The following is a 20,040-nucleotide window of genomic DNA, read 5'->3' on the forward strand; positions in this document are numbered from 1 at the left end:
TTTTATAGATGAGAGAACTTTGCCTTAGTCTTAGTGAGGTTAATGATCTCATCCCAGGTCTCATAACTTGGAGAAGAGACCTAGGAATCCAAAACCATGTTTGCCCAATTCCAAAGCCATTCTCCCACTCTCTTAATGTACAGGAAAACAACCCCAAACTGCCTTCTATTGGGCCAGACTGTGCAGTATAGTCTGGAAGGGCACTTTCCAAGGTTCATTATGTAGACCAATACTCTTGGGTTATACAACGAAATGTTTCTATGCTCTAACATACTCAAGAGGCATTCATCATTGCATTTTATATGGCTAATTGAAGCTTGTAGAAGCCTTATGGAGAGAGAAGTGGTTCCATTGCCTTCCACATTCTTTCTTGTGGAAGGCCTGCTAATGCCCTGGGGCAATGTTGTATAGGGCTGTGGAGGAGAGATTCATCCAAAATGCTGAGGTCCTAGGTAAGAGAGATACAGGTTACAACATTCCACTGCTGAGGATTAGTTTTGTAAGTGACTTACTGTTCCCTTTTCTTTCCTTTTTTTTCTTTTCTTTTCTGTTTTTAGTTTTCATTCATTGTAATTTATTCAGATTACATCCTGAATGTTATCCCCTTGTTTGTATCTTCCCTTTCTTACCCTCCCTCCTCATTCCACCCTCTTCCCCTCCCATAGACCTCTGACAGAAGGGGACCTGTTCCCTTTTCAGCTGCAAAGTAAGGAAGACAGACTCTAAATTCTTTGTTTTACTTTAAAATGCTGTGTCCCATGTGTAAAGAGGATGACAATGTGTGAGTCTGACTATTATGTATTATCTGTCTATCTATTCATCCCCCCTCTGTGTGTGTATATATAAACATATATGTATACATATACATATATGCATATACATACATGTATACACACACACACACACACACTCTTGTTGCTTAGTGGAAAGGCCTAGGCCTGGACAGATTATCTTTGGGTTGCCCACATTCTTCTGGGTCCCATTGTCCTGTGTGTCCCTCTATGCTATCTCTCTGAGGGGAGCCCAAGTATTTTGTCACACTTAGTCTAGCTCCATGGCCTGTACCTGCAGCTGTTAGATCCCCAGCTTTGATGGCATCACTGGTTCTCCTTCGAGTTCTCCTGCCCACTTGCACTACTCTCTTCCGAGCAGGCCTCTCTGGGGGGCTTACATAATCTCTTTGATATAGACCTTTCTAGAACACAAAGTGGCTTCCTCTTTCTTCTATGACACAGACCTTCCCAAAAGCACTTGTCCTAGGTCTTAGAATGGCATCCTACTCCTCCCTGAATAAACCATCTCAGTTCATCCTTTGTGCACCAATCTCCATCCTCCCCTCCTCACTGATGGTCCTGTGTTTCTTCAGCCTGAACCCCCCCCTCTCCTTTCTTGGATTCTTAGTCATTGCACACTCAATGTTTGCCTTATCTATTGGTGTTTTTCCTCCAGGTGCATTTGGGAGTTATGCTTGGGTGTCACCTGTACCCTAAATCTCTGGGACCAGGAACTCAGGCATCTTACCCACTTCCTGAAAATCACTGTGCACCACTGAAGAGTTGCTCAACAAGCTCTAGATGGATCAGACTATTGGTGCTGCATGGTTCTCATTCCCTCAGCCCCTTTTAGTCATGATCTTAGAAGAGGCTCTCTACAGAAAAATAGGTGTCTGGATTCATTCACACCTGTCTCCCGTCAAGTGGAATTCAGCCGCCGAAGCCACTCCTTTCTTTGACAATGAGTTCCTTTATCAAATGGTGCACTGTTTACTCACTGGAACTATTTTAACACTTCAGTAAATCCATAAAGTTAAAGTCAGGGGGTCTGGGTGCAGCGGTCCACATCTGTGATCCCAGCACCTGAGAAGGTGCCGTAGGGTGTCATTGCTGTGATGAAGCACCACGACCAAGCAAGCTGAGGAAGAGTTTATTCGTGTTACACTTCTGCATCTTAGTCTTTCACTGAAGGAAGTCCGGACAAGAACCCAAACAGGGCAGGAACCTGGAAGCGGGGTCGGATGCAGAAGGCATGGAGGGGTGCTGCTTATTGACTTGATCCTCATGGCTTGCTCAGCCCTGCTTCCTTATAGAACCCAGGACCACCAGCCAAGGGATGACACCACTTGTAGTGGGCTGGGCCCTCCCCGATCAATCACTAATTAAGAGGAATGCCCTACAGGCTTGCCCTATAGCTTAATCTTATGGAGACAGTTTCTCCTTTGAGCCTTCTTTTCTGACGACTCTAGCTTGTGTCAAATTGGCATAAAAGTGGTCAGCACAGAAGGGCAGGCAAGGAAATCACGGGTTTCAGCCTAGTCTGGGCTACATAGTGGGATCTCAAAAAAAAAAAAAAAAAAAAAAAAAAAAAAAAAAAAAGCCCAAAATAAAATAAGATACAACGTCAAGAGAAACTCCATGACTTTTATTGCAGTTAGGAACATGTTAGTCCTTAGCTGTGGGGAGAAGAGTCACTGTCCACCTCAACTTTGGAATGCATCTGCTATCATCATAAATGATTTTTTTAAAAGTGAGGTAGAACTGTAGCTGTTTATAGAAGGACGGCTAGAGGTGGGGCTGTCCTTTTGCTGTCATAGCCCAGTCCCAATCCCTTGGTTTTTTTTTTTTTTTTTTTTTTTTTTTAATCATAGGCATACTGCAGAGGGAGTGTTTGGACTTCATATCTCTATGGGTGTTTTGGTGCATGATCTTTGATTACTATTTAAGTAGCTGGACAGAGGGCAGAATGCATTGCATTTCCTTTTGTCTCCTGCCATGCTGCTCTGCTTCAGCATCAGAAAGGGGTGGGCTGGGAAACCCTGTACCTCCATACTGTGGCTCTAGGGAAGAAGCTGAGCTGGGACATAGACACGCAATGGCCATGGGGACGGGGACAACACACGTCTGTGAGCAGAGGAGCCTGACCTAAGATCCGAAGACAGTGACGTTAAGAACGCGAAGATAAGCCAGTGTAGTGGTTGGTGCCCATGATTCTAGCACCCAGGATGCTAGCAGGATTGCTGTGAGCTGGCTTAAGCTATGTAGTGAGCTCCATGCCAAACTGGGGACCTGGGAGAGGTTGGGACCTTGGACAGGAGGCTGGCAGCAGTGGAGAGTGTGGGCAGGCTGATCATCAGGTCAGGAAGAGGTCAGTTTTAAGAGAGATGGTGCTGTTAGCAACAGTGTCAGCACAAAGTGTAAATCAGGCCATGTGGTCCAGTAGAAGACTTACTGGACAGGAGGGTCAGCGTGGCCATGCAGCCTTTTAAAGTCACTTTTCTTGTCACCATGGCAAAAGCTTGACAAAAAAGCAGCTTACAGAGGGAAGACTTATTTGGCTCATAGTTTGAGAGGAGGACTGCCCCTCATGATGGCGAAGGTATAGCAGGGTCCCTGTGAGCAGGAGTCCTCACGTCTAGGCAGATCAGGAAATGGGGGGGGAGGCAGAGGAAGCTGGCGCTTGGTTGTATTTCTCCGTTTTTATCTACTCAGGGGTCCGTGGCCTTGGTAAGCCTCTGTCCACACTCAGGGTGGATCTTCCTTCCTCGGTGAAGTCTCTTCCTAAAAACCATCTCAGGCACATCCAGTGGTGTGTTTCCTGGGTGAGTTCAGGCACTCCCAACAGTGTGTTTCCTGGGTGAATCCAAGTGCAGTCAGGTTGACAAGGAAGATCAACAGCATGTCTGTGAACATAAAGGAGGAGAAGGAGAGGGGAAGGGGCGGGCCATTGGCTTCCTGTACTTCCTGCACCGGGGCTCATGGATGGAACTCCTGTGCCAAGTGAGCGTTTCCAGTGACAAACTGGCTCCTGAAGGCTCTTGAAACTGGTAGTTACGTTTTTGAGAGTTTTACAAGCTATTGTTGTTCAATTGGCGGCTTGGAATAGGCTCTGGTGGGTGCTCAGCAGCTTACCCTGCATCCTTTTCTCGGGAGATCTTTATCCATTATTTCAGGCCTCTGCTGATGCAAACCTGAGTGCCTCACAGTGGAACCTTTAGTTCCATTTATCTCCTGACTGGAGAACGAGGAGAAATCTGAACGATGTGTTTCTTACTCCAGGCATGAGGTGGCTTCTGCTCAAGAGAAGGGTCAAGGACATCAATGTCTATACCATAACCAGGGATTTCTGAGCCGATTCTTCCATGTTTGATATATACATTAATTTCCCACCACAACTTTACTTGTTCTCTCTGCTCTGGTCCATCCTCTATTCATCTTTTCATCCCTCACCTTTATCGTCCACCCATCTGATGACACTTTCTGAAAACTGGTATGCCCCAGATGCTCTGCCAATGCAGAGGACCACAGCTGTCCTCTGGCTAGGATGATTTTTATGTGGTGAGAACCCAGCATTTTATGACTAGTTGTAAATTGCAGGAAAACAAGAAGGGTGTATAATAAGAGCCATGGGAAGAAACTCATTTGGATGAGGGTGGGTGAGCATTTGAGCTCAGCTCTGAAATCTGGGGAAGGGTTGGTAAGTTGGGAGGGCAAATGAGTTCATTTCCAGACAGGCAAAGATATATCCTCAGGACCCAAGGTCAAAAAAGCCTGCCTGTGAGAGGAACTGAGAGGCGTCAGTGTGGGTACAGCCTAGGCTGTGTGTGGAGGAGAAAGAGACTGAGAAGGGAGCTGGGAGGCACAGCTCGTAAGGGGCCTTGTCAGCCATGTAATTTAAAAAGCTTGGATTTTATCCCAAAATTTAAAAGTCAGCAAACATTCATTCATGTGTAGAGGACATGCTGACAACAGAAATAAAAACCATAAACGAATACAGAATCAGACAACACACACACACACACACACACACACACACACACACACACACACACACACAGAGAGAGAGAGAGAGAGAGAGAGAGAGAGAGAGAGAGAGAGAGAGAGAGAGAGAGAGAGAGTTTTTTTTTTTTTTGGTCAGGATATCATGGGCTACATGATTGCTACCGACAGGAAGCTCAACCTGTAGGCACAGATAGAGCCATGGGCGATGCTCAGTCTCGTTGTGGCCATGGAGACCTCCTTTCTGGCTCCAGGTTTACAGCTGAATTTCTCAGCTCCTGGTGTTGCTTCCATTTTGGTGGGGGTGGCTTAGCACTTGCGTGCGTGGGCAAATGTGCTTATGGGCAGTGAATGAGGACAGATGCTTAGCAGCCCAGAACTTTTCAGCCCTGGCTCAGCACATGCTGAGTGTGTCTCTCCAGCACCGGTAGGAGATGAAAACAGAGGGGCGAGTTCTGAGCATCTTTGCTTGGCTTCCTCTTCTCTGGCTGCATAGCCTTCCGTCCTCATCCACCTCATGCCCGTGTCCTCACGCCATCTTGTTTGTCTCACTTCTCTGCCTGCCGAGGCTTTTGGAGGGCATGAGGTAGTCTTCAGATAGTCTGACTGCTGAGATGAGAGAGATGCTAGAAAGAATGACGGTTGAGCACTGGTGATCTGACAACTGATGGGTAACTGAGGACAAACAAAGTGAGAGGCAGAAGAACAGGTAAACTGACTTTGCTTCAATCAACATGGTGTGCCCTGGTGGGGCAGTGACCATCTTTATGCCTGGCCTGTATTCTTGCTGGCTAACCTGTCCTGCCATTTGCTGAGAGATAGAGAAAAGTGACCTATAGGGATCACTGGGTTATTGTATTTATATCTTATCTTGTTATACATTTTCCTTGCTTTTTTCTTTTTGTTCTGGTGTGTGTGTGTGTGTCTATGTCTGTGTGTGTGTGTCTGTGTGTGTGTCCTTGATGTCTGTTCATCAAACTTGTAATCCCGCCTCAGTTTTCTTATCTGTAAAGTGGGGACAGTGACTTGAATGTTGTCCAAGATAGACATGACTAGGACCTCAGTGCCCTGTGTCTTAGGAAAGCATGTGATTTTAATGCAGAGAGGAAACAAATCAGCCTTGGGACCACACTGATGTGCCCCTGTAGGGGGTGGGGAGATGGAGAGAGACTAGGAGGAAGAAAGAAGTAAGACAAAAGAAATCTCAGTGAACCCCTTAGACTGTGACAGTGGGGCCAAAGCAAGCTTTTATGAGAACCACATTTGAGCCCAGGAATAAAAAATAAGAGCAACAGACTTTAACGATTATTTATGATTTTAAACACATGAAAGGCGCAACGTGTACCCAGGGAGGCGCGTCGTGTACCCAGGGAGGCATAATGGGGAGCAGCTGGCTCACATGTGTCTTGCCATTTCTGAGGATGCTCATAATTCTCTGATGTCCAAGAATAACAGGACTAATGATGCCACTGCTGATGATTATTGATAATAAAGAGCACTGAGTGTCTTTCCAGGAAGGTGAGATGAGAGCCTAGGCTGCTGGGCTATAAGGGGACATTCTTGCTTGCTTCCTCCTCTTGCTGAGGATGGAAGGCCATCCAGGTCCAGGGAAGAGCCCTACATAGGGCATCCAGGAGACCTGGGCTTTAGGCCCAATTTTCTGTTGGACTTTGGCAATTCCCTGCCCCTCTGAGCCTTGACTTTCTCATGTATGAGGATGAGGTCCTACTCCTCCATGGTAGGACCTGCAGGGTCTTCACAGATTCTGATGAGAAGCTGCTTGTGGTGTAGGTGCTGAACGTGTTGCTAAGCATGCTGAGAGGGGTGGGGCCATTGTTAGAGTTCTTGTCATCCCTGAACTTTCCTAGCGCTCGACACTACCAGTTATCATGCTCAGCATCTCTGGGCGATGGCTGGAAGTGCTTGTGCCATGAAAGCATGCTTGTTTTCCTTAAATATTTCAAGTCACGGATATGCTAGACTTGGAAAACATTTTTCAAGCTATTTATCCTAGTTCCTTCTTTTATGACTTGTTAAGTGGGCCTGCAGGAACTCCCAATCTAAGCCTAATTATCCACCACTACTGAGACAACCAGTGTTCACCCAGTGCCCCAAGAAATTTAGGGTTTTTCCCTGTCTGTCCTGTGGAAATAGGTGCCATTCTCAGTCCTTCCAGATAGTTCTTTTTCTATTACGGAGTCATTTTTTTTCACACCTATGCAGTTAAATGCTCAAGGGATGTCTTCAGTAGACCTCTGTAGTTCTGTGGGCTGGGTCCCCTCTTAGTGTCTGAATTCTTGTCTGGTGTTCCTAGGCTTATATTCCTGCCCCTGTAACTAGGCGACCTGGGAGGATCTACTTGTTTCCCCTGACTTCTCAAGGAAGGGACCTGGAGCAAGCCTAGGACCCACCGTGACTGTTTCCTCCCTCTGTTGCCTGATGTCCGCTGTCTGGAAAGCCAGTATATCTTGGGTATTTAGGTTTTCTCAGGACTGGTCTCTGTTACTCTTTCATGGTGGGAAATGGGAGAGTCTCTGAGAGTATGAGCGTGGGTTGCATGTGTGCATGTGTGTGTGTGTTTATGCATGTTATGTATATATACATACGTATACATACATTTGCACATACACATATACACACATGTATGCATATATTTGAAGATTGGATGATATATACTGTAAACTATTCCTAGAGAGTTCCTCAGGAGAAAAAGGTAAGACTGGGCCAAAAGTAAAAAGAAACCTTTACTACTTAGCTAATATTTTCTTGTGATTTTGTTTTCTTTTTTTAAATAGCGGAACTGTGTTAAAATTTTAACTGAAAATAAATATAAACTGCTCAGAAGAAACAAAATGGTTCTAGGTCACTTATTACCTCCTCCAGCCTATCATTCTTATGGCAAAATGAGCAAGGAGGCCACTGTTCTGCTGAAGCAAGCTGAAGCGCACCTCACACACGCCAGCTGAAAAGTGTTGCCATCTTTCTTGGAGCCTTAGAGCCCATCTGCACAGCTCTGGCTGCCTTTATCTTAGACCAACTCATGAGGATTCTCAGCAACCTAAGACAATCCTGGCAGAGAAGATGACAGACTTTTAAGTCAGAACATCTGGGTACTGGCTCTTGTTCTGCACATCCGTGGCAGCATGGAACATTGACCCAATTTTAATAGTTTAGCAGTAGTCAAACTTTAGCAGGCAAGAGTGGCTTTGTGGTCAGTCACTTGAGCAGAGATGGGGTCAGGATCATTTGAGTCCTCTTGGTAGCAGCTGGGGTCTCCTGGTAGCTTGAGGTTCAAGGGTCTTTGAGTCCATATCTTCTGTTTGCTTGGAAATTTGAAGGGAGTCTGGCTAAGTGCTTTTCCTTCTCTGGGGACTATCAGTACATTTTAGGACTTGAAAAGATTAGGCTGGAAGCTGCTGACCTTGTAGGATGGGCTGACCAGTGTCCCTTCTGTCACATTTTTATTCTGATAAGTGGCTACAAAGCCCAGCCAGGCTTGAGGAAGGAATAAGAATGAATGTTGTACCTTGGCAGGAGAATTACCTGGGTAGAACTTGTATCCTTGATTAATACAGCTTTTCTGAATCATGGCATCTGTTTTCAATTACAGCATTTACAAACACAGAGGTCTAATGGATGGAATGGGCACTGGGGAGATGGCTTAGAGGTTAAGAGCACTAGTTGCTCTTTTAGAGGACCTGGGTTCAAACCCTAGTACCACACTCATGGCTTTCAGTTGCAGGAGATCTGATGCCCTCTTCTGGCCTCAGTGGGTACTAGGTACCCACACGGTGCACAGATGCACATGCAGGCAAAACACCCATAAAATAAAAACAAATAAAAATAAAAATAAAAGCTGTAATGTAGGCACACATGGCACCTGTAGCATAAAAAAAAAGCAACAACCATATGACTATAAAGTAGAACTGTTAATAATCAACATGATAATATGTGTATACCTGACTCAGGACAGGTATCATTGAATGTTTAATATTTGGGGGTGGGGCTGGGAAGATAGCTCAGTTAGTAAAGTAATGACCCGAGTTCGAGCCCCAGCATCCATATAAAGAGCTTGATGTGGTGACATGGACTTGAGATCTCAGCACAGAAGAGGCAGAGCAGGAGCATCTTAGGTCCCCAGGCTCCTTGGCCACCATCCTGGAATAACAGCAATCACCTTTTGGATCAGTAACTTAACATCTAGTTGGGTTGTGTAGGAATCAGAGCCAACTGGTGTCAAGCACCTGGTGTTTTCTATCCTACAATTCTATATGCATCTATCCAGTGGCAGTATGGCGATTATCTCATGGTAGGTCTGTGCTTTCTGTGAAATGATGGGATGGTCAGGAAGTTAGAATCTGCATGGTTCTTTGCACTGGCCACCTTCACTGTACATGTGCTGAGAGAGGCATTTGAAAAGCAATGGTGGAGAAAAAAAAAAGCCCTGCTTCTTATTCCTCCCATCCTTGCCTTTGCTCAGAGTATGTATCCCCAGGGGACCTATGCCCCTTGCTCTTCCTCAAGGGTCTCAGGTGGCATGCTGTGCTTTATCTTTTATAGATGTACGAGATCAAAGCCGGAGGCAGCATCGCAAAGAAGTTCAGTGCCATTCTGCAGACGCTCAGCTCACCCCTGCAGCCCAGAGTTCCTGAACACAGCAACAACAGGATGAAAAACCTCTCCTATCCATTCTCCAGGGAAAAAATGTACCTGTGAGTACGGGAGCCACTAGGGCAGGCACATGAGAAGGGGGTAGGGAGGGCCTTCTAGTGTCATTCTGTGTCTGACTGAGCCTTGAGGCTTGGGGAATGAGGACCCTGGAGCCTGGGATCCAAGCGGAGGAGGTATCTCTCCATGGGAAAGAGTTCCTGTGCCTCTGACTGCCCCTCCCACATGAAGTGATTCCAAAAAGCCCTGGACATCCATGCAGAAACACCTTTCTCTTTTTTTGTAGAGGCTGTGTAGGGAGCCAGGGGAGGAGGAAACTGCTTGCTTCCTCTGGGGGAAGTTCCTCTGCGAAGTTTATCTGATTAGTTTTTGGTAATACGTAATAAAGCAGAGAGAAGATGTCGGAAGGTTCTGGTGTTGTATATACCCATTGCCTATTTAGGGTCTTCTTGAGTCTATGGAAATGCTGTCCCAACCCAGGAAGAGTAAATAAAAATCTCTTTATGACTATGGCCCTTTGGGAAATGTACAGAAACTTATGGAAGGATTGGCCATGGTAGGGAAGTGGGAAATGAGAGATGCAGCATGAGCCGTGCAGTAGGAGCTCAGGTGAGAACCTGTAGCTATGGCGGGTGATGAGGATTGCGTGAGTAAGGCAAAGAAGGGTCATAGAGGCCCAAGAAGACAGAAAGCTCCTCTGGTTTTAGAAGCAGTGTTTCTGTGTTCCTTAGAGAATGCTTCCCACTATCTCGCCATGATTGATAGCAATTCTAGAAATATGCATTTGCTGTTTCCCAGCAAGTCCTCATCCCCCTTTGTGACCTTATAACTATCCTTCTGCTCCGGAGACCAAATTTCTCACACAGATGTAAGTGACACAGAAAGAACCAGCATGATGCCCTTTCTTCATGCATGGGTACAATATAGTTTGGTCATATATACTTCTCTTTAACCTATTTTTATCTTATTCCCATTCCTACTGAACCCTTTCTTCTTCCCAGAAAGTTTATTTCATGCTTCTGTATCTTTTCTTTTCTTTTGTAACCCATTGAGTTTAATGCAATTATGGGCCAGGGGTTATACAACAGCATGGGCAAATAACCAGCAGTTGCACCACTGAAGAAACCGACCCTCCACTTTCTAGTAGCTATTAACTGCTAATGGCTGCTCAGGAAGGGCAAGGCTTCCAAAGCTCCTCCCCTATCTATTATGGAATGCCAAGGGGCCCAATGGCGTGCAGGTAACTACAGTGGCTGGAATATCATAAGATTATTTCTCCTACCCCTCTTCTAGTTCTTAAATTGTTTCCTCTTCTTCCTCCTCCTCCTATTCATCTTCATCTTTGTCTTCCTCATCTTAGGTCTTTGAACCTCAGAGTGGGTGATATAGATGTTATGTGTGGGGGCGCATTCAAGAGCCTCCTATTCTCAACATCTTTTTATCACTTATGAGTTTCCATGACTTCCACTTACCACTTACTGCAAAAAGAAGCTTCTCTGACCAAAACTGAATACCCTTAATCTTGTACATAAGCAAAGATTCAGAAGGCAGTTTGTCAATATGTCCACCTAGCAAAGAAAGACTAATAGGTTACCACTGGCCACTATGACCTTTCCAACGGTGAGGTTTTTGTCTAGATTTACAATACCAGGCAAATCTAATGAGAAAGTGATTGGTTATCTCCATGACAGTCATGCCACTGTCTCACGTCTTGCTTGGCAGATCAGTGTATCACTCAGGGTGCACAGCTGGTGAACCTGTTGCTCTTTTTGTCTCTGGTTTTCTTCATGTTTTTTTTTTTTTCCAACCTAGGCTTTCAACCATGTGAATGCTGGCCTTTGGTCATCTATCTCCCACATATTTCCCTTTGTTTCACATCTGCTATCCTTTAGGGTCAGTTAATAGCCAGTTTCTTTTCTAGAAAATTCTTTCTTCCCAATTGGAAGTCTGAGCTCTGTCTTTGACCTTGCATAACCACAGTCTACCCAGGGTCATGCTTTACTTGGCATCAGTCACTGTGACATGCGTGACTGGTGACTCCCAGAAGAGTAAGGACAAGCAATCTGTGTCCTCGGCGAGGACCCTGGCATAGGGAGCACTCTATAGGTGCTATGGAACTTTATGCTGTTGTTTTGAGACCTGCTCTTGCTGTGCAACCCAGGGCTGCCCTAGAACTCTAGATATCACTATCTTTCAAGTGCTTTTTTTGTTTGTCTGTGTATGAACACTCACAGATCTTTTATAGTTGAGTTTGATATCTGCCAGTGGAATGACAGTGAGAACACAAAATAAAAATCTGAGAGACAAATAGTTATAATCCCAACACCCCCAAACCAAGCATTCTCCCACACCCCCATTCTCATTGTCTTTGCCCAGGCATGGGTATGTTTTCCATCTGCTTTAATTTTGAATGCATCATGGCATAATACTTTCTATCACAAATCTCTGTTTACAAACTTCTTATGATTACAATTCTTCAACGCCTTCATAACAATCGTTCATGTCAATTTTGAAGTTGAATTCCTTTGCACCGGATCTTTTTATTGAACATTTTTCTTCTGGTCATTTATTTTCATCATGAACAATCTCTGCAGTTAGTTTTCAGAATTCCTGGGTCAAAACAAGCATCCATGCTGGGTGTCTTGAGTGTGTGAAAACTTTCATGTTTTGCCTTGTTGCTTCCTAAAAGTTTGCCCTGGGCTGTGGGGACGGTGGTGTCAGGGTTAGGGTGGTGAATTGAGCTCAACATTTGCTTCCTTCGATCCTCTAGATACAACATCCAGGAAAAAGACACCTTCTTTGACAATGCTACCCGGAGCCGCATCGTAAGTAAAGGGCGTACTGCGTTAGTAAAGGTTTTGGGGAATGGTCGGGTTTGTGGTTGGCAGGGCATTTCCTTTCCCTCCTTGCTGTCCCTCATCATTATTTGCTTAGAGTTGCTTAGCAACTGTAAGGCATCCAAGGGGCTTCCCCATACCAGTAGTACAAGAAAGAGCAAATAGGTTCCTTTCCTAAGGATCAAGAGGGTGTTGCTGCTTATGAACTCTCTACCCAGACCTTTATTAGAATCGCAGAATCAGGGGGTGTTAGAGACGATAGACCTTGAATCCAATTAGGGTAGCCCCTTGGTTCACATCGAAAGAAACTGAGTCTCTAAGAAGCAATACACTAGAAAAAAGTCATGTAGATTGTTAGTGTCTGAATGTAGTCCTGGCTGCTGGCATAGTGTGCCTTTTAATGAACTTTTTCTCCATCAACCCCCATGGCAAGGACTCATGTGAATTTATTTCACAGGAAATGCTAATTAGCCAATGTACACAGTAATTAACAGAACATTCCTGACTGTACCCTGCCTGTCCTTCAGTCTATCCTTTTCCTTCTTTCTTTTTCTCCTCCCTCTTCACTCCTCTTCCCTTTCTTTTCTCTTATACCAAAGGGTTTTTTTTTTTTTTTTAAATTGTGTTGGATGTTTGAGTCTAGTAAAGCTCTGTGTCTGGCCTCTGTTCTTGTGGCCCCATTTCCAGACACATCACATCTTCATCTGCTAGAACTCTACCCCACACAGGAAGTGCGGCCGTGACAGTCCTTCGGAAAGAGCTTACATTTCTGGTGCTGAGCAAATAAGGGATGGAAACTTAAAAGGACCCCCCCCCCACCAAGGCACGGGTGATAGGAGCAAAAGGAACAGGGAGCATTTCCAAGACACACCAACGACTTTTACTCTTAGTGTCAATCAATCAATCAACCAATATCTCTGGCCCCTTCATGTCATGTTTTAGGAAGGATTAAAAAAGCGGGCATATGATTTCTTTTCCCTTCCTATGGAAAAGGGTATAAACTTCCTGTTTTCTTTGATGCTATTATAAGTCAATTAATTCTCAACATGTTGGCTCCCACCCTGGAGTGTAGGGCGCCGAGGGAGGGGGGAGAGGAAGTACAGAGTGTGGAGATTAACTGGTCATTGCAAAGTGCTTGTAAAATAATACAATGCCGTATAAATGCTGTTCCTAATTATTATCGCTATTGAATTACTGCTATATTAGAAGCAGAATTAAATACTCTTGAACCCCATTCTCCTGGAAACTATTTATTTTCTACTCCCTCTAGGTCTGTGGCCAGAATATAGGAGTGTGAATAATGGTGATGAAACACATCCCTCTCTCATCCCTCCTTCTAGAAGCTTCCTTTTCTATTCTCTGTCTTTTTCTTGGTCTACCCCAAAGTATGAGAAGGGCAAAAAAAAAAAAAAAAAAAAAAAAAAAAGCCTTGAGTTTCATCCTGACCACCCTGGCCTTTTGACTGATGTCTAATTTGCATGCATCTGTGACTGTTTTTTGTGACCTCCATCTTTTTTGGCCTAGTTATTTGTTCCTTTCTTTCAGATAGGATACCCTTGCTTGGCCTGGCTGAGGCTTGGGGCTCCTCAGGAAGTCATTAGATGGCCATCATTGAGCCATCTGTATGTCAGGTTCTCTGAAAGGAGCGCCCCTCCACATGAGACTATCTCCACTGCAAGCTGGGTGGTGAAAGAGTTCTCTAGATCTTTTAGGCTTGTGAGACTTGAGCTGCAACAGAACAGGTGATTCCCAGACTGCCCAACTCTGCCGTGGGAGAAGGCAGTTGTGATTTCGCAGGATGGGAACTCAGGAACAGTTTGGGCAAATGAAAATGCTAGGATAGGCTCTGCTCTTCCGCACCGAGCACTGCCCTGTCCATTGTCTTCCAGAAGCTCCCTAAGGTCTCTGACAGGGGCTACTAGCAGAGGAATGGACCTGAGCAGACTCAGGGCCCTCTTCATCTGGCTGCATGCCCTGTGCCTTCTCAGCATTCCCTTAGACTCTCCTAGATAGTTTGTGCCTCTGGTGGAGGAGGCACCTTGTAAGGGCGCCCCACCTTTCTGGACAAACAGGCAGGCACCACAAGCAAGCATGTGCACTAGCACACACACCACACCACAGACAGACACAGCGGAGGGAGGCAAATCAGACACTTCCTCCGGCCCTCAAGAAGACTGTATGTTGGAAGCTACCTCTATTTTCCTTCCCTTCTGTTGTTACAGCCAATTTATAGCCTTTTATTGATTTATATTTTCAGAGTGAGATGGAATTAGGGGTGTATGTGAGGGGTTAAATTCTTTGCTTCCTCAAAATACTCAAGCTTAAATGGGGTTGACAAGCAGGCCATGAGCTCCACACATGCTCAACGTCCCCTCTCTCCAAATGAGGCCTGTGTCTCTGTCCCAGACAGCCTGCCTCACAGGGTGGTGACGCACATGGCCCAGGCGTTCATAACCCTCCTGTCCTTCCCTTTTAGGTGCATGAGATTCTGAAGCGCACAGCCTGCTCCCGAGCCAACAACACGATGGGTAAGGACCCATCTCACGCGGTGGTCTATGAGGTGGTGAGGGGCTGAGGGCGGCCCTGTCAACACCTTCTTTGGTGGGCACCAGGGAGACTAGCAGACCCACTCCTCACAAGCAAGGCCTGCTTCAGCTTAGGCTGAGCAGCTAGCGTGGGCCCTAGAGTAGAGGGGCCCCCTCTGCCTCGCCTCCTAAGATGTTCCCAGGCTGTTGAACCCTCTCCCAGACCTCTAGCTCATGGTGGTTGAAGGTTTTCCTCCTCTGTTCAGGTCCACCTGTGTCTTTCAGCTCTCTTGTGCTAGTTTCCTTTGGTTGCTGTGATAAACACCATGACCAAAGCAACATGGGCAGGAAGAGGGAAAGGGGGGCAGGAGGTCAAGGCAGGAACCAGGAACTGAAGCAGAGTGGGTGAAAGAACACGGCTCACTGGTTTGTTTCACATGGCTATTCCCCTACTTTCCTCAGACAGCCTAGGTTTGCCTGCCCAGGGATAACAGTGGTCAGAGTCGGCCCTCCTACATCAATTAGAAGTTAACAAAATGGCCCCATGGATGTGCCCACAGGCCAGTCTGATGGAAGAAGTTCATAAGCTGAAAGTCCCTATTCCCAAGTGACTCTAGCTTGTGGCAAGTTGACAAAACTAGCCAGCACACAATAGCTTTAAGTAACCACTGTCAATTTTTACCTTACTGTTTTTAGGAAGAAAGAGTGTGTTGGAGGTCTTGTGGGTCTAACCCATTCATTCCATGCCCAAAGAAATTTCTTCCTCCCCAAGAAAGGGTAAATGACTAATATAAGACCGTACAGTGAGGGGGTGTGAGGTTCAAGTGCACTTCTCTTTAAATCCAGCATTATCTTCACTGTAATTGGCGGAATCTGTTCACCTTGTGGAATATTTTCCAAACATGAGTATTTCTGCACCATTGGAGCAAAAGCCTCAGCATTTCAGGTATACACACTCAAGGCAGGCAGTCTGATGGGAATGCATTGTTCAGAGAGGCACGTGGTGGCAGAGGTGAAAACATGAGCTATCATTGCTTGTTCCCAGATCAAGTCACCAGTCCACTGATTCTTCTTCCATCATTCTCTTTGGAGCTTCTAGTAACCTCAATCTCTTTCTCGCTTAGCCTCTATACTCATGGCTTTGACTAACACAGAGAGCCCTGGAGATGTGTAGAAACCACCATGCCCTATGCACCTAGCTTTCTGCTTTGCACATCCTACTCAGTTGACTTTATCTAATGAACTAATTTTTAAAAAAAATGCCAAGCCTATTAGTTCCATAGCAATCGCTGGCGAGTTTCTGACTGTGTTGACAGACAGTGACTTAACCTTTCTACAGCCCCGTTTCTTTTGTGTGGGATGGAGATCATAAACTTATCTTTCAGAGTTTTTGTAAAGATCAAACAGGCAACTGTGAGTTTGCTTTATAAACTAGAAAGTCCTTCAAAGCTAGGGCTTTGGAAAAGGATGATCTCCAGGATTATTGGAAGGTCACAGGAAGCTGGCTGCTTGAACTGATTGTTTTCTTTCTCCTTTTAGGATCTCTCTCTCCCTCCCTCCCTCTCTCTCTCTCTCTCTCTCTCTCTCTCTCTCTCTCTCTGTATGTGTGTATGTCTGTGTGTCTGTGTCTGTCTGTCTGTGTGTCTCTCTCCCCCCCCCCCTGTGTCTGTCTGTCTGTCTGTCTGTCTCTCTTGTCTTAAAGTCAAACACCCTTAGGATTTGTTGTTGTCCAGTAATGCTCAGAATTTGCAAAGCATCTATTTTGAGTGCCTGCTATGCGTCAGATGATGCTACAGAAGCTGAAAAATGCCAAGATGAATTTGACCTATTGTCTACTGTTGAGGGGCTCCCAGTGTAGTCACTCAGTCAGATGTGTAAATAGGCAATTATGAGACAATGCGGCAGGTGCTGGAATAGTCACACACACAATGAAACAGAAGCACCAAGCAGGAAGCAATTATCCTCCAGATCTGCTTTTCAGTATCAACAGAAATTATCCAGCATTGGGTTCACGGCTGCTGGAGACAGTGGCATGCCGGGAATTATCACTGGTTACCTACGGCACAGGGAGCGTAGGAGACTCTTCCACGGCTATGTGTTGGGTTGAAGTTGTTGTGAGTGGACCTACAATTTGGCTTCCCTTGCTCTGACCCTGTTCCAACTACTTTTGAAATGCTATGAGCCAGGGGTGGTGTCAGGGTGGGACTGAAGGGCCAGTCAATTGCACAGGAGATGCTGATGATGCCCTCCCTTTGCAAAAAGGGATGGTTGAGCTCTGCTTCTCAGTAGAGGGGTGCTCGGAAGGCTATCCTCAAGTGATTTGACTTCTGTCTGGCAAACAAAGCAAAGCAAAGCAAAACAAAAACCCAATCATGCCTTTGGAGCTCTTTGACCAGCTTATAAATTCCCTTTGGCAGATCGCAAACAACCCAACCATGTTAGGGTCAGAAACAAGGAAGCGTGTAGTAACATTGACACTTTGAGATAATATGGCCCTGTGAGCCAGGGAATGTATTTTGACTTTCTTGCCTCTCTCTCTCCAGTTTTACAAGAGGAGAAGAAAAATCCCAAATGGGGTATAAGTGACATACATTTTTTTTTCAGTGCACTGCTGTCTCATAAATGGAAGAGAAATAGGGAAAATAGGATTGGTTTTGGCATTGTAGGCAACCCCGTCCCCCAACCCAGACCCTTGGCTTTCAGTCTGGCCTTCCATATGGCCATTATACTTGTGACCCATGTATAATGCTTAGTCTTTTTCTAATTGTACTTAACTTAAACATTAGAAAGTTAGAGTGGCAATGACAATAACTGCAATCCAGCAGCCTCTCCCCCCCCCCTCCCCGGCTCAGTCATCACTTTTTTTTTTTTGTAGACAATACATTTTTATTGATGCTGGCTTTTGTAAAGCACCAGCCAATGTGTATAAGCCGCATGCACTGATTTATTTATATTTCTGCCTTGTTCCACAGCATTTCTGAAGTGGCTTACAAGGAAAACAATAGAACAAGCCTAATATAAATAATAAATTAAAAAAATAAGAACCACGAAAAAAAAAACACAAATTAAAATTGAATGTGAAAACTAGGAGGAAAAAAACGAAATATAAATATCCAAACCATAAGGCTCTTGGGTTTCTGCAGTTGTATCCAGAACTTAATTCTGAGCAAAGGAAAAGGGGCCTATGCTTGGTCTTGTGGCTGTCCCTGCCTGCAGCCACATCCTTTGGGTAGAAATTTTTCCCAAACCAATCACACAAGTTCTTGCTTTCTTACTTTAAAATGTCTGTGCCATTTATTCTCCCATTTAAATACTAAGCATGGTTGGCGCTACTAGCTTTCCACAATCAGGGGGATGGGGTGTGTTCAGGTGTTGTGGCCATAGACTCCAACAGGTATTTTTTAGATGGATGCATATACAAGCTTTTCTGGATGACCGTTGATAAAGGAAGTGTGTGTGTGTGTGTGTGTGTGTGTGTGTGAGAGAGAGAGAGAGCAAGAATGTGTATGTGAGAGAAAAAGAATGTGTGTGTGTATGTGTGTGTATGTGTGTGTGTGAGTGAGAGAGAGAGAGAGCAAGAATGTGTGTGTGAGAGAAAAAGAATGTGTGTGTGTATATGTGTATGTGTGTGTGTATGTGTGTGTATGTGTGTGTGTATATGTGTGTGTGTGTGTGTGTGTGTGTGTGTGTGTGTGTGTGTGTGTCCATGTGGAATTTCAAAGGATCCTTGGGCTCATTCACCTTCATTTCTTGAATTCAATTCTCAGTCTGGTGATCTCTTTCCCCGAGCTGTGCTGTTTCAGTTTCCCTGTGCCTTTTGGGAGACAGGCAAACAAGCTCCTTAAAATACTGGTAAAGAGAAATTGAAGGAAGGGTTGCTGCCAGGATCCTACTGTGGCTAAGTTGCGTATCATCAGGGGGCGTAGGTTTTATGAGCTCTGCATTAGCTGTTTATAGATACTTTTCCTTGCTTCTGGGTGTTCTGTGGTGGGAGCTGAGCAGGTAAAAGATCTCTGAACAAATAAGGCATTTATTGCCGCCAAGATTCCTGTGTCTAGTTGGACGTTTTTCAAAGCACTTTTATGTCTTTAGCCCATTCGGTCCATTAGAAGCACCACCGCAAAAAGCAAGTCCAACCAATGTTACCTAGTTTCATAAGATAGTTGCTGACTGTCACACAGTGGGGGATTCAGGGCCAGAGTTGGAGGTAGCTTTCTTTCCTCCTCTCTAGTTTTCTGTAAGTCAATCAACCGGGCAGCGGAAGTTATCAGGAAAGGATTCCCAGAGGACCTGGAAAACGACCCTTTCGTTCACTCAAAAGCTATCTGAGCACCTACTACGTGGCATTGAAATTCTAGATACTATGGCAGTGAATCAAATAGAAACAAACTCCTCTTTGTGGGGAGTTGACATTCTAGTCAAGGGGGAGGGAAAGTAAGCCAATAAACAAAATGGACAATATGTCATGTGGGGACATGCATTTAAAAAGGAAAAGCAATCCAAGAAAGGCACTGGGGATGGGTTTTTTAAATATCATTTTAAAATTAATTCATTCATATTATATCTAAATTGTTATCCCATCCCTTGTATCCTCCCATTCCTCCCTCCCTCTCTCTTACCCCCTACTCCCCTCCCCTATGACTGTGACTAGGCGGGGAATCTCCTCCCCCTGTATATGCTCTTAGGGTATCAAATCCCTTCTTGGTAGCCTGCTATCCTTCCTCTGAGTGCCACCAGGTCTCCACATCAAGGGAATGTGGTCAAATATGGGGCACCCGAATTCTTATAAAAGTCAGTTCCCACTCTCCACTCAGCTGTGGAGAATGTCCTGTTCATTGGTTAGATCTGCTTCAGGGTTCAAAGTTTACTGCATGTATTGTCCTTGGCTAGTGCCATAGTTTGAGCAGAACCCCTGGGCCCAAATCTGCCTGTTATAATGTTCTTCTTGTAGGTTTCTAGGACTCTTTGGATCCTTCTATTTCCGGGGATGGGGGTGTTTTACATAAGGTGCACAGAGAGGGACTTTGGGGGGGGGGAGGATGACAACTGGGAGGAGGCAAATTAGTGCCAGTGTAGTTGGAGGACGTTTGTCCTTCTCGATTAGCTCTTTGCAAACTTGCCTCACGATATGTTGGCTAGGAACAGCTGCGTTTACCTGGCATCTGAGCCACCTGCTTTCCTGGTTACAACCCCAGTTGCCAAATCTGACGTACCAAAATCTACAGGGCCAAGGTCTTA

General features: G+C 45.3%; 1 protein-coding gene across 1 annotated transcript in view; it reads left to right on the forward strand.

Annotated features, from left to right (window-relative positions):
• The window catches only part of LOC127197685 (anoctamin-2), a 185,622-nt gene that overhangs the window by 92,633 nt on the left and 72,949 nt on the right, over positions 1–20,040 (forward strand). Inside the window, exons 5-7 of the mRNA XM_051155656.1 lie at positions 9,333–9,484; positions 12,211–12,265; positions 14,754–14,805. Coding sequence (XP_051011613.1) covers positions 9,333–9,484; positions 12,211–12,265; positions 14,754–14,805 — 259 coding nt within the window. The remainder of the gene's footprint in view (positions 1–9,332; positions 9,485–12,210; positions 12,266–14,753; positions 14,806–20,040) is intronic.

The sequence above is a fragment of the Acomys russatus genome, chromosome 13 (genome assembly GCF_903995435.1).
Source record: "Acomys russatus chromosome 13, mAcoRus1.1, whole genome shotgun sequence".
NCBI classification, from domain to species: domain Eukaryota; kingdom Metazoa; phylum Chordata; class Mammalia; order Rodentia; family Muridae; genus Acomys; species Acomys russatus.